A 14396-nucleotide genomic window follows, 5' to 3' on the forward strand; every position below is an offset into this window, starting at 1 on the left:
GATTTCAGGGTAATAGAAAGAAATTTGGCTGTCCAAATATGTTTCCTAATTGGTCGCTAAGTATAGATAATACTGCTGTTCAATGCCCAAGGAAATATTACCAGGCACAACAAAAGAACCGACTCCAGAGAATTTGGATATGGTTGCCAACATTTGACATTGTTGTTGCAGCTAATTAGAGGGTACCAGAATGTAGTCAAGTGAACATGACAGATTTTTCCAAAGATATTCTATTTGAGAAAAAGGATTTTGTTATGCTGCAGGGAATGCTGTGAAGTTACATGCAATCCTAGGCATTAATGGAAACTCTATATTAGAAATTCTTTGCGGGAATTTCATTTGATTTTACTTGGATTAAGTGTAGATGTCCATACCTGCCTGTTTTTTGGGCCTTCCAATGTCAGATTTTAGGAATAAAGTAATCTTTTCATGAAGTGTAGGTTTAGAAAAGTGGAAAACATCAATGGAAGAATTGAGAGAACTTTCCATTGAGAAAGTGGCAGATTGAGAAAGTCAACCGTAAATGTCATGTTATGTTTTGAATTATAGCATTAGTATGAATACTGTGGTCAAGATGCAGATAAGTAAAAATTGAAATCCCAAACTACTAGCATTATGTACACATCTGGATAAGTGTTCCAAATTTTTGTCAAGTCTTTAACATTGTTTTACTCTATGATAACATTCAGTTCAGCTGTTGGTAAATAATATTCTGTAATCAAGATTAAATTCTCTAATGCTCTCTTGAGTAAACGTCTAGAGTATTCTTTAATTTTTGAATGAATGACGAATAATATTTCTGCTATAGTGAGCAGATGCTCATAATGTGTGTCCTCTTCTGTTGACAAGTGCTTGACACTTGTAGTTGCACTAAGATAGCTTACAGCCGTAAAATTGATGAGTATGGTTTTAAGTAACAAGTCATTCTATTATTATGAGAGCCATCTGTTTCTTTATATTTCCAGAAGCAAAAATGTGGGTATAATGGTGTGCCCAACAGAAGGAAAGATTTCATCCAAGAAGAAAAACCGCAAGTCTCCCATTCGAATTCGTCAGGTTTTCCGAAGAAGCCTCAGTGCTAAGGGAGAGGACCGGAGTGGGGATGGTGGGAGTTCAAACCCTGGCCCGAGAGGGCATGAGCGAAATGGAAGGGTGCTCTTTGGGGTCCCCCTCAACAGGGTCATAGATAATCAAATCCCCAAGCCTGTCAAGGTTAGTAGTGTTATTGTTGAGAGGCACTTGGTTTTGCGCCACAGGGCAAAAGTCCCTTCTCCCTGTCTACACTTGCATGTCATGGCTCGCTGCTGTTATTATTTATTGATGCCTGGCTAGCAGATCATTAAAAAAAAAGAAACTACAACTTAAATTGAATGACAAGTATCACAGCAATGCCATCCTAATATCTAAAACTTTACCCAGTTTGACTTCTTTTGCAAAGAAATCCGTAAGACTTAAATAAAAGCACTTATCAAGGGTGATGAATGCCTTGATTAAAGTTATTGTACCCGTTTTGTTTACTCCACTGTCAAGTATAACTTCAAATATTGGTTTACTCTGTAGTTTATATTTCTATGGCAAAGATGTCGGTTATACCAAGCTACTCATTTAATTATATGGCTATGTAAAAATATTAGTTTAGTATGGGATTTGAATTTGTCTGTGTACTCTTATATTTATAAATATTTCACTCGGAAGTGGTAGAGGGTGAGCCATTTGTTGGTTGGCTCTCACCTTACATCACTGCCACTTGGGGATTTACCCCATTCAACTCAATGCTCTGAAATTCCAGAAATAACAAAAATGTGAAAAGTACTCAAAGCCCATCACCTACAGCTATTTGACCTCCTCTTAAACTACTGATTAAATTTTTTTTTCATTGCATGGAACTTTCCTTTCATATAAAGTGAAATAATGATCTGAAAAATACAACAAATGTTGTTGCCCTTAGTCAGCAACATACTTAATTGCTGTTTGCGTCATCAGAGAACTTTTCTCAAAACTTACCACTTTGAGGAGTGCAGGAGTTTGATGTTGTCTCTAAGAGCATAGCATTTTTCTTGCCAAAAGTTGAATGCCCTGTATGTAGAGCGTTCCCAAACCCTTAATGAAATGGAAGCTATTTGTTCCTTGGAGTTTTGCATGGTAAATGTTGTGCTATAATTACTATACTTCCTGGTGCTCAAGATGCACTGTGATTTTTGAGGTTAGATTTTACAAAAGTGCTTGAATCAGACAGAAAAGGATTTTAATTTTGAAATGGAGATTATTTTTACATTTTATGGAGAATATTTTTAGTATTAACAAATTAGTGGCTATATTATGTTTATTATCTGTAGAATCTCATAAATTCATCATCCCCACTGCAAAATCATTTCTGCAGTTGTTCTTCAGCGGAGTTCTCACTTTCCTTGTACACAGGTTCGTCTTCACTTCCATCTTGCCCATTGCTAATTTCAATGTTTTAAAAATACATTATGGTAGTCTCACTTGAATAGAATGGTTTCAGGCATCACTCTTTGGAAGCAATTCATTTCAGAAAAGAAATACTTAGTTATTCCACATGTATTTTATTAAACACGACCGAGGTTTCGACTTTCCACCTGATGATGACTTTGTGAATGGAAACCTAGGTCGTGTTTAGTAAAATATATGTGGAATAACAAAGTATTTCTTTTCTGAAAAGTAGTCTCACTTTTTACTTTTTTCAAGCACTACTTCAAGCAGTCACAAAAAACCGGAATTCAACGGATGTCGCATACCTCCTGTTGGTGTGATGTAATGAGTGGGTGTCTTGAAACCTTTCTTTTGTATTCCTGGGCCAGTTTTTATGCTATTGTAGTTCTGATATGTATGAACACACCATTTCTCTTAATGAATCTCTCACACCGTGACGTTGTCCCCAAAATGGGACCAAAATGCCTTTCAGATGCCCCACATCCATATTCTGAAGCATATTTTATGACTTTAAAGTTTAAATGCAGTACTGCATTACATTCTTCTCACTTTAGAACCCATGATGCTATTTTAATTTGAACTTTGTATTCGATACTTTGTTTATCAGGTGGGATACAATGTATTAGAAGAGGGGCGACTTCTCCATTGGCCCAATGCACATAAATTTTGCATTAGGGCCTCTTGTGAAATTCAACTAAACTCACGACATTGTATGCATTGACGATTTATTTAGGAATTTTGTAAGGAAGTACTTTCAAGGAAATATTAAAACTCTTCTTTTTACTACTGGCAGAGATATTGTTGAAATTTGTAATGAGGTAATCATTATCCCTACCAGATGGGGAAAAAATACTTAATTGTAAGTATTTTTCTGGTGAATCAGCTAACATTTTACTGATGGGAAGTTATACCCATATACCCTTGGACCATAAGGTGCAGATTTATTTTAGAGCAAATAAAGTGTCTTGTGGGCCTAGAAATACGGTATCTTATTATTAGTTTAAATTTGTGAAATTGGTAATTTTGTAATATTATCATTTACTGTGGTGATATTTAAACGAATGGATAATCTTTGCCTTTTTCCTGACCCATATTTATGTAAGATATGTGTGTTTTTCTATGCATTAAACAGGGAATGCTGATGCAGGTATTCCTCAAAGGACCTTCAACACAAGGAATTTTTCGCAAGTCAGCAAATGCTCGCTTGGTTAGGGAGCTACGTGAGAAGTTGGATTCTGGGAAAGATGTGGATCTGGATCACATTCCAGTACTAACAACAGCTGCTCTGCTAAAGGAATTTTTTCGATCTCTCCCAGATCCATTACTCTGTGCACACTTATTTCCAGACTGGATGTCTGCTCTTGGGTGTCGAGATATCAATGAAAAGATTTGTCGTCTGAAGAGGTGAGGGTATAGCCGTTAATATTCCTGCCAAACTGTACCACATTTATGAGAAATCAATGCACTTTCCATGGAAATAGTGCTGGTGTTAACTGCTCTGTGGTTGATCTAAAATATTTCTTTTAATAAAATATGCATCGAAGGTGATGCAGTAAACAGATCCTGGAGATGAACTAGTCGTGCCACTTGCAGTGGACAAATAGTTACAAGGTGAATGAGGAGAGCTTTGAAAGTTCAATCCTACATGCAGTATGCCCTTGCTAATCTGCATCCGCACATTACTTGGACAGATACCGGCCATGTATTTTGGGTGGCTTATTAAGGGATCATGAGAGAAAGACTACTGTACCCTGATGAAATATATATTAAGCTTGCAAGTTCCCATTTATAATATTCCAATTGTACATTTAAAATTATGAATGAACTTTTTGAGCATGAAACAATTCATATGTTCATCAGAACATTGCACTTTTTACAGGTAGATATATTTTTCATGGTTAGCCAATTCTTTCCAAGCAATTTGTGGCCCTCCGTACATTTGCTTAGTGAGTATTGGATCTTCTGCCAGAACAAATGCAACTCTTGACAATGACTCCCAAGAAAGGTGTCAGTTAAAGAAAACATTTTTGCTTTTAGCATCAGCCAGGTTGAAGTTTCTTAATACAAGGTCTGTCCAAAACGTATTGCGAATTTTGAATTTCCACGGGTTATGTATATTTGATTTTTTTGTGATGTTATGTATGGTACTTGTGTGTCTCCTTTATGCCGAAAAGTTCAGCCATTTTGAATATTCAGTTAATTGTTGACCGCTGTTTTGCTGGGATGTGTTTTGGCTTGTCTTAGATTTTTGCCTGTTCCAAAAAATGGATCAAAGAATCTGTATCACATTTTGTGTGAAAAACGAAATTCAGTGTGCAGGTGCATTCCAAAAGTTGACTGTGGCGTATGAAGAAGCTACCTTGGACCGGAGCAACGTTAATTGGTGGTACCAAATGTTCTCAGAGGGCCGAGAAGATGTGAAGGACGAAGAGCATGCAGGACGCCCCAACATGTCAACGACAGATGAAAACATTGATGAAGTGAAGAAAATAGTATTGGCCAATCATCAAATCACCATATGAGCGGTTGCTGAGGACCTGAGGATATCGGTTGGCTTGTGCCATTCTATTTTTACCAATGATTTGGGCATGACACAGGTCGCTGCAAAATTCGTACCAAAATTGCTCAAACTCGACCAAAAAGATCAACGCATTAACATTGTTAATGAGGTGTTGGACTCTGTCCACAACAACACAAATTTGCTCCAGAGGGTCATAACTGGTGACGAATCATGGGTTTATGGTTACGGCATGGAAACTGAAGCTCAATTATCCCAATGGAAGCTGCAGCAGGAGCCAAGACCGAAAAAAGCGCGCCAAGTTCGGTCAAATGTGAAAGTTTTGCTTGCAGTTTTCTTCGATTGCAGGGGGGTTGTGCATCATGAGTTCTCGCCACAGGGTAGAGCAGTAAAAAAGGAATATTACCTGCAAGTTATGCACAATTTGCCTCAAACGCCCAGATGGAAGAACAAATATTGGCTTTTACACCATGACAACGCCTCTGCTCACACATCATTGCTTGTGCACTAATTTTTGGCCAAAAACAACGCACCAATGATATCTAATGGGAATTACTTTGAAGGGGACAAAAGAGATATTCATGAATTAATAAATAATTTTTGAAAAAACACAAAAGTGGTGATACGTCTCGATCAGACCTTGTATATGGGATGCAGAGGCTTCTGTTAGGAGTTCCCATTGCTTGACGAACTGTCTGATTTGGAAAGGAAAAGGTCTAATGTCAATATTTATACTCTTGTGTTTTAATTAAATTTCCACGCAATGTTAAGGCAGACTGATGAAATTATGAGGCTACTGGAAGGTGAAAGCATAACAAACTTCCCGAATACTTTCATGGAGAGAACTTCACTGCAGGCTATAGTGTTTATTTATGGCAGTTTGGGGAGAATAGGAGGAAGCTACTTTCAAAAGAAGTAGGTTATGATTGTTTATAATGATGCCCTTGACTGTTCAGAGAGTAATTGCAAGCACTGAAATCTAAAATCCAGAAATTTCATAGCATAAAAATCATTCACCTTGACTGGGATTTAAACCTGGATCCCTCGATGTCTAGCCAAGTGCTTTAAGCTCCCGAGGCTGGCTTGTTAGCTTAACTGGCTAAAGCACTCGCCTGGACATTGAGGGATCCGGGTTAGAATCGCATCAAAGCAATTTTAACTCTTTGAAAGTTCATCATTTCAATGCATATTCGTGGTTGACTCCGTTAAAAGTTACTGTAGCGGCATCTTTTGCAATTATTTGAATTTTACTGAAGTGTACATGAAATAAAGTGCTGCCAGCTAAATCGTGTCGCTCCTTAAAAAAAACCTCGCCCATAATATTCTAATGCCATTAAGTTTGAATTACTATTGTTTTGTTCTGAGTTGCTGAAGAATTATTATGGACTTAATGCTAGGGAAAAATCAGCGATAGAATTTATAAATTAAGTTAATGTTAAAGTGGTACTTTTCACACTTGGGGACTACATATAGTTGTACCCTCTGGAGTTATTTATCAGTGATCACTGGTGCACAAGCATAGTGGTGGAAAATGTTCCATCGGATTAAATGTCCCAAATCCCTAGATAGTCTGGATTTCACATAATTTGAACTAACTCGCACTCCACTTAGTCTGGGTTAACGAGCAAGGGTGTACTGTATTATTTGATTTTGAAAAGGATGTTGCAGTGTGGAAGTGTAACAATATTAGGAAATCTTTTATTTATCTTTATTTAATCTCCATCTTTTGTTTGAAATAAAATAATTCTATAAGAAGTGTAATCAGTCCAAATCTTCGACTAATATTTTTACATCTTTCCTATGTCAATTACTCGAGAATAATCAATTGGCTTGGTGAAATAGAATACAGGCAAAAACCTAGCTTAAAGCCTGGCATAAATTATCTGAGATGAGGATTTGTAGAAAAATGTTTGATATTAATGCACAGAAGCCATGTTTAATTTAAAGCTGCTTGAGATTTTTTGTTTCTCAAATTGGCAAGATCACCATTTGCTAGATCAGATTTTTAATTTGATTCTATAGAAAATTTTGAACTTAAAATTTGTTCAAAACTATATCAAAAGAAATTATTTAAATTAATTTCTTCAAGCACACGTGGGCATATGTGTATGTTTAAACTTAAGTGGGAGAGGTTAAAAATGTGATTTTTTTTAAATTTTATACGGATGACAAGCTTATATTGGGGGAATTTCTAAATGTGAATGTTTTGCAAAAGGTTACGTAATGATGCAGTGGCCATCAGGGCATGATATTGAATTGGAGCCTCCAACTATTGAAATAATGTCATGTTGGTTTTTTTGGGGATGTCAGTTTATTCAGTATTGATTTACCCGTGTTAATCAATGCAGTAGGGCATGAAGCTCATGGCATTTTAAGTGAAGTGATTACAGTGTCTGTTTTCTGGTTCTCTTTAAATTGAACCCCTTTCCTCCTTGCAGTGTGGTGGACATGCTTCCTGCGGCCAATTTCCTGCTCTTACAGCATTTCCTGTGCATCCTCCGTCACATAAGCTCACGCTCAAGGGAGAATCTTATGTCATCACTGAATTTAGGGGTGTGTGTGGGACCATCTTTGCTCTGGGTCCCCAGTCTGACACCAACATCATCTCGAACAGTTCCTGCTCTTGTCACCCTGCTCATCGACCACTGTGAAGCACTCTGTGGACCTCATGTAGTCTCACTCCTGGGGGAAGCTCCTGAAAGAGATGCTACTCGTCTGGACAGTGGAGCAGAGGAATCTGATAGTTTGCATTGTAAGTTTATGAGCAGCTAAATGGTTTAGCCCCAGTCACTTTAGTGGGTCAATTTTTGGGAAGGCTGTCTGGTACTTAAGTTTAATTCACAACCGAGCCTGCCTGATTTGATCCCCTAAGACTAGAAGAGTAAGTTACTTGTGGGTAGGCATTGGCAAAAGGGTATTCAAAGCATAAATTTTCAGTATTTACCCTTTTTTGCTGCATAGGCTAAACTAAAATTTGTTTGGAGGCATTGACAGGTAGATGGTGACAAAAATGAGGTAGACCCTGAAATTCTAATTCATTTTTACGTTTGTTTTGGTCACTAACTGTGTGATGTATTTGGAAATATTGGAAATTGGCATTGGTGATTTCATAATGAGAATATTTGTGCTCAAAGTTGGAGCGACATGCATGAGTGTCTTTGTTTGCAAAAACAAAGTTCCTTGTTCTGCTACAAAACTGCACATAAAATGTGATGTATTCATGATATGCAGAAGATTTTTCAATGAGCATCAGGTGCAACTGGTTAAGTGGAAATTCAGCTAATTTGGTTTATTGCACAAATCTTAATTATTTAATTGTTACTAATTATAACTTTAAAGTTTTCCATTTTAATTCTTCTTGGAGTTTGCATCTGTGAGATGGTAGTATAAATGGCACTTGTACTTCAATGCATGTCAAGGAATTGGTTTTATCCATTGCTAAAAAAATGAATCCAAAGTTGTTTAATTAGGCTAATTTTTTTGTAAGATGAACAAATTATGCTCTTTCATTTTTAAGTGTATTTAGAAAAATGTCTACTATTGCAGTATTGCCAGTTCATATTGGCACATACTGCAAAACAGAATCACATACATCTACTTACAAATTAACAAGAACAATCTGACTAAATTTTTTGAACGAATGGTGAAGTAGAAAGGTTCCAGTTACTTTTTGGAGAGATTAAATAGCATAGGCTTGGGTAGTAAATACATATGAGGATAGAGAGAATGGGTTAATGCTGTGAAAAAGTGAATTTCAGTGGGAAGAGGGGTGTGAGGATAGTAAGCATTTAATGAGCGATAATCTAAGAATGGGCATATAGAGTTTGAAGTCACTGCCAGGAGGTCAGGATCATTGACCTGCGAGTATGTATTTCTCGTTCAAATCAAATCTCAAATTGAATCAGCAGACTGGATATGAGTTTGAATTGACCTTACATGGTTTTGCCCTCTTGTGAATTTTCAGTTATTAGACAATGTTATTATAGGCTCAGTTTTTATTTTCTTATTCATTTAGTTACTCCATTTGATATTTATATTGACTGTCAAAAAATTTACGAATTCCAACAGTCAGGATATTTATGGTCTGTCTAATTCCCTAATCAAATACATTATTGTGTTCATTGCAGAACCATTAGCTATGTTACTCAACTTACGTTTTGAGACGAGAGATTTTCCAACTGCTCTAAAATAAACCAAAACAGTACGAAAGGTGATAAAGATGATTTAAATAACTACCGTTCCATTTCCATAGTCACTGTTTTTGGTAAAAATTTTGAAGCTATAATGAAACATCAAATATGTGATATTTTTGAGGCAAATAATCAGTTTTCCAAATCACAGTATGGCTTTCGATCTGAGAAATCTACAATTTTGGCCCTGGAGTCCATAGTTAATTATGTCATTAATGCATATGAAGAGAAGGAATCAGTCTCTGTAACACCATGTGGTCATATTTAGGCTTTTGACTGTGTTAATCATTCAATATTACTATCAAACTAGAATATTACAGTGTTAAGGGAGTTGCACCGAAACTAATGAAGTCTTATTCGGATGATCGCCACCAATTGGTCGAACTTCTTGGCTGTCGAACAGCCCTTTAAGTAAAAAGTGGTGTCCCACAGGACTCTGTGCTTGGCCCAGTACTTTCCATCAAATGATTAATGATTTACACGGTAATATGAAATGTACAACAGTATTATATGCTGATGACACCACTTTGGTGCAAAAATGTCAGCATCTAGAAGATACAAAGGGACGATCTAATGCTACCCAAAGACAGGCAAGACATGGTTTGATGTTAATCATTTGCATTTAAATACAAACAGAACTCAGCATATTGTGGGCAGTCTTAAATCAAAAATTAATGATATTGAAAATGTTAAAATATTGGGAATTTATATTGATACAAAACTTAACTGGGAGGCTCATTGCAGTAAGACCTGTGATAAACTGAGTAAAGCTGTTTATATGCTAAGAAAGCTCAACTTCCTCATTCCAAATGAGTGTTGTTTAGCACTTTACCATGCCTTCTTCCAATGTCATTTGCATTATGGCGTTGATTTATGGGGTCTTTCCGCACATGTTAAACAAATTTTGCTACTACAAAAGGGAGCTATTCGCTCTCTTTCTGATATACCACCACATGATTCCTGCAAACCCTTTTTTTAATGGGTATGGAATCATGACTGTATTTAGTTGAAATATCTTTATGGCTCTGGTTCATGTGAAGGTTAATCTAGAAATTTACCAATTAGGATCTCACATGCATAACTACACCACAAGGGGTTAAGCGAATCTAAATACTCCTTATTGTAGATTGTCATCAACTTACAACACATTTCATGATGTGCACATGTGACTGTATACTTAACTATCTGCCTACTCAGTTGATATTGGACTATGTCCAGAGTGTCAAGAATAGGTTAGATACCTGGTTACTTACTAACCCACTTTACTCATTTGATGAATTCTTTTGTGACAATCTTCATCACATTTAAGAACTTATGTTTACATATTGTCATGTTTATAATTGACAACATTTAATATGGTTGTACCATTCTTCAACATGAATAAAGTATTGTTTTGCTTCTGCTTGAATTCCTGATTTTTGGGTTTGCTCACATTCAAGGTATTTTAGTGTGTCTATGAAGGCAAATCAATCTTCTTTCTGTGGTCTACTTCATATTTATTCTAGCTTTAGCCATATTGCAAAATTAGAAATTAGACTGAGTGCCTGTGTTCAGAGACCTATAAGGAATGAGACTCACTCAATGTGAAAAGTGGTGCGAATTCACCCAATTTCATATTTTACATCTCTTTTCAGCTGGTGGTGGACTTCGCCTGGATGATTCATCAATTGACAGTCTAGAAAGGGAATTACTGGAATCGAGCCCACCACCTCGAAAAGATAAGATGTCATTGAGTCGAGATTCCGGGCTCACTATGTCAGACACACAGCTTTATACACCCGACGAAGAGGATACTGGCTCAACGAGTGGTAGTGGCAGTGGCCGGGCCCTGCACCCAAGGTTTTCGCCCAACTATACCCCAGCAAATTCCCAGTTTACTTCACCTCCCCCCTCCAAAGTCCACTACCACAACAAGGTGGCGACATCCCTGTCGACACCACAATCCATGGTGGCTCCTTTTGGAACCACGACCGAGAAGATTCGATCGGTGATGAACATACTGCCGGAGCCCAAGAAGTATGTCCGCGTATATGCTGGGTGGGATGAACGCATGGAATGCTTTCGCAAGGGCTGTGGAGACTCAGTGTATGCCAAACCAGTTGCAAGGCATACACAATCACATAGTGGCCAGCCCCATGTGATCAATCCTAACTTTCAGAGGCAAGACTGGTTTCGGCAGAGATCTCAGCTGAAGAGGGTGGTGTCGAAGCAAAGTGGTCAGACATCCTCTGGGAGTAGCACGAGTAGCAGCTCGAGTAGCAGCGGCTCGAGCAACAGGAGGAGGGAGGTGGAAGAGCGGGGAGGCGGTGGGACGGGCGGCGGGGTGATGGTGGTCCTTAGGCGCAGTGCTTCCGATGAATCCCTGCCTCGGGCGGCGTTCGGCTCGCCCCTTGACGTGCCGACCCTCCGCGGGAAGGGACGCGCACCATTGCCCCCTCTGCTGCCGGTCGACGACGGTGCTAGCTTCTTTGGCAAGGGTCTGCCGCGGAGGCAGAGCCACCCCCAGGGATCCATGTCGTCGTGTGTGAGCAAGCAGAACACCAGGCGGCACACGAGCGTTGGGGAGTCGCCGCATCACACCCAACTGGCCCGGAATCTGGAGGAGAGGCTCGCCGAGCCTCCGTTCCGCTCCGCGGTGGCCATACCGAGGTCCAAGTCGGCGCACCACTTGCCAGTTCCTTCCTCGGCCGCGTCGTACCCCGTGGCCGAGGGGGGCGGGTGGGCGAGGGCTGCGGCCCGCGGGGGCCGGCCCAGCGGTGGTAGGCCCAGTGGCGGCGAGGGCGCGGACCGGTCCTGCGACTCGAGTACCCTCTCCGACGACGACTCGACGCCGCACGTGTCGCGCTCCAACTCGCGAGGGAAGGATTGCCACGCGGCGCCCGCTACCTGGGATGACCTCTACGGCAGCGTGCTGCAGCACTCGTCGTCCACGGGGCTCCCCACATACGAGGAGACGATGACGCGGCGGTTGGGGCCGCAGACAGAGGTAGTGCGAGCCGCACCCGCGACCACCATCGACCAGTGCCCCGACAGCGACTCCGAGAGCACTGGTGGCGAGAGGGGCCCGCCGCCCCCGCCGCTGCCACCCAAGCTAAGGCGCGGGAGCGGCGACGGCCGGTGGGTTCCGCAGCCGCACGCACCGGTCGTGGGCGCGGCGGCGCGGCTGCGGGCGGCGGCGGGTAGGCCGCTGGTGGAGGGGGAGAGAGCAGGGCGGGCGGGTCGACGGGATGGCGGCGCGGCCCAGCGCTCCAAGTCGTTGCCACCGGCTGGCAAGTCGTGCGGCGAGGGCGAGGGGAGGCCGCAGGCGGAGGGCGAGGGAGGTCGGGTGGAAGACGCCGCGACGACCGGGTGTCGGTGCGCGAATGCATCGTCGCCCACGGTGCGCTCGGAGCTCCGCGAAGAGATCAGCTGGAGTGTGTCTCGCCTGCGGAGTTTGTTTGGGGGAGGAGCGAGGGGCGACGGAGGTGCCGGAGAGGGTCCGCCACCGTATAGACACCCACCTTCGTGCTTCCCCACCCACCGCGCTCCTATCACCAACTCGCACTTCGCCGCGGACAAGGTCGCCGCTGGCCCGTCACCCGGCCGCGCTTCCGAGAGGTTGAGTGCAGAGACAACTTCGTCGGAGCATGGCGAAGAAGAGTCTTATGTGTAATTTTTTTACACTGTTGTGGAAAGAAGTGGAATGCTAATTAAAGTAGCACTCGTTCTGCCTTCCTTGGTGCTTTCCACATGTGCTGTCATCTCATATTTTATGATTGATTCATATACTATGTGATAAATTTATTTTTACAAATTTTTATAACTTTTCCTTTTTGCGAAATGGTAGGTGTTATTTTTGTATAGCTTACTGTGGCATATAATATGTACAGAAGTTATTTTTATCAAGTTCATTCGAATTGTACATATGGATGCCATATAACTAATCATCCCTGCCATGGTCATTAAATTCTTTTACACATGCTGCATCGTGTCACATAGAGTATTATCCAGTCATCAAAAAAAGTCACTGCGTTCCAGTGGTGACTGTTGAATATGCCCTGCTTTACTGTGTTCATATGTCCATAAAACTCATTTCAAAATGCATTTAAGCTGCATTGTTTCATCAACATATTCATACAGTTTTGATGGAGGAGTGCAGTTATGATTCTCTCAGGGCCAATCAAATTTTCTGGTTACACTTTTAAGTAGTTAACATATTTCTTTGGAGTTAATGTATGATTAAGCCAAATACTGAGCTATTTTGAAAATACTGCATTTGAAAGAAGTGTAGCTGAAATCATGCCCTTGCGACAAATGTTGATTTAAACAAATTATGTCTGTCATCAAGATTATTAATGGAGTTGTGAAATCTTTTTATGTAAAATATTGTAACTAACCATATTATCTGTTTCAATAAAAAAGAATTTTAGTAGTTTTTTACCAAAGAATCAATTTACAGCAGATGTATACTAAGGTATTTAGAACATTTACAGGTATTGTACATTGGCATTACAGGTTTGTATATTGGCAAACCAATGCTCATTTAGTGATTTACAGCCACAATATCTTGCCAACCATTATTTAGTGGAGAGGTTTTTCTTGGTGAGGGTGCTATTTTTCTGCAAAGCCTCCCACCACCCATAGGTGGGGAATATGAGGGTGGTCCATCACTATTCACACAATATTTGTCTCTCATGTTGGTGCAAGTGAATGCCGTGTGACTTTGCAAGGCGTTCCAGTTGGCTGAAGCTAGTTATTTGAATCAGTTGCTGTGTGTGTGTTGTTAGAAATGGAAAACAGCAAGTATCATGCAATAATGAAATTCATCATAAGAGAAGGGTTAATGCTGGCCAAAATTCATTTGAGAATTATAAATGTATGCAGGGACTCTTCTCCTTCAAGTTCCAACATGAAGGAATGGGCAGCCAAATGTAAACGTGGCCGTGAAAGCCTCCAAGATGATCCATCAGAAGGATGTCTGACAAGTGCAGCCACACCAGAAATCATCAAAAAAGGCCACTATCTGATTTTGGAAGATGAGTGTATGAAGGTTTGTGAAATTTTTAATATCTAGAGATATAGAAAGAATGTATCGGTTACATTTTGCAAGAGGAATTGCGCATGACAAAGCTTTGTGCAAAATGGGTGCATAGTGCCCACTGTGGATCGAAAATGATTTGGATGGCACTTTCCAAACACCACTTGATGTGCCTTATGAAAAACAGAGTGATTTTCTGCTTTGATATGTGAAAATG

The 14396-nt window shown here is 40.3% G+C and overlaps 1 protein-coding gene across 1 annotated transcript in view; it reads left to right on the forward strand.

The window, feature by feature from the left end:
• Nucleotides 1-13563, forward strand: part of LOC139686974 (uncharacterized) — a 148797-nt gene extending 135234 nt beyond the window's left edge. The window contains exons 9-12 of the mRNA XM_071584017.1: nucleotides 966-1212; nucleotides 3587-3858; nucleotides 7411-7724; nucleotides 10797-13563. Coding sequence (XP_071440118.1) covers nucleotides 966-1212; nucleotides 3587-3858; nucleotides 7411-7724; nucleotides 10797-12814 — 2851 coding nt within the window. The 3' untranslated portion in view covers nucleotides 12815-13563. The remainder of the gene's footprint in view (nucleotides 1-965; nucleotides 1213-3586; nucleotides 3859-7410; nucleotides 7725-10796) is intronic.
• The last annotated feature ends 833 nt before the right edge of the window (nucleotides 13564-14396 follow it).

The sequence above is a fragment of the Hetaerina americana genome, unplaced genomic scaffold (assembly GCF_022747635.1).
Source record: "Hetaerina americana unplaced genomic scaffold, ioHetAmer1.1.p SCAF_16, whole genome shotgun sequence".
Lineage (NCBI taxonomy): Eukaryota > Metazoa > Arthropoda > Insecta > Odonata > Calopterygidae > Hetaerina > Hetaerina americana.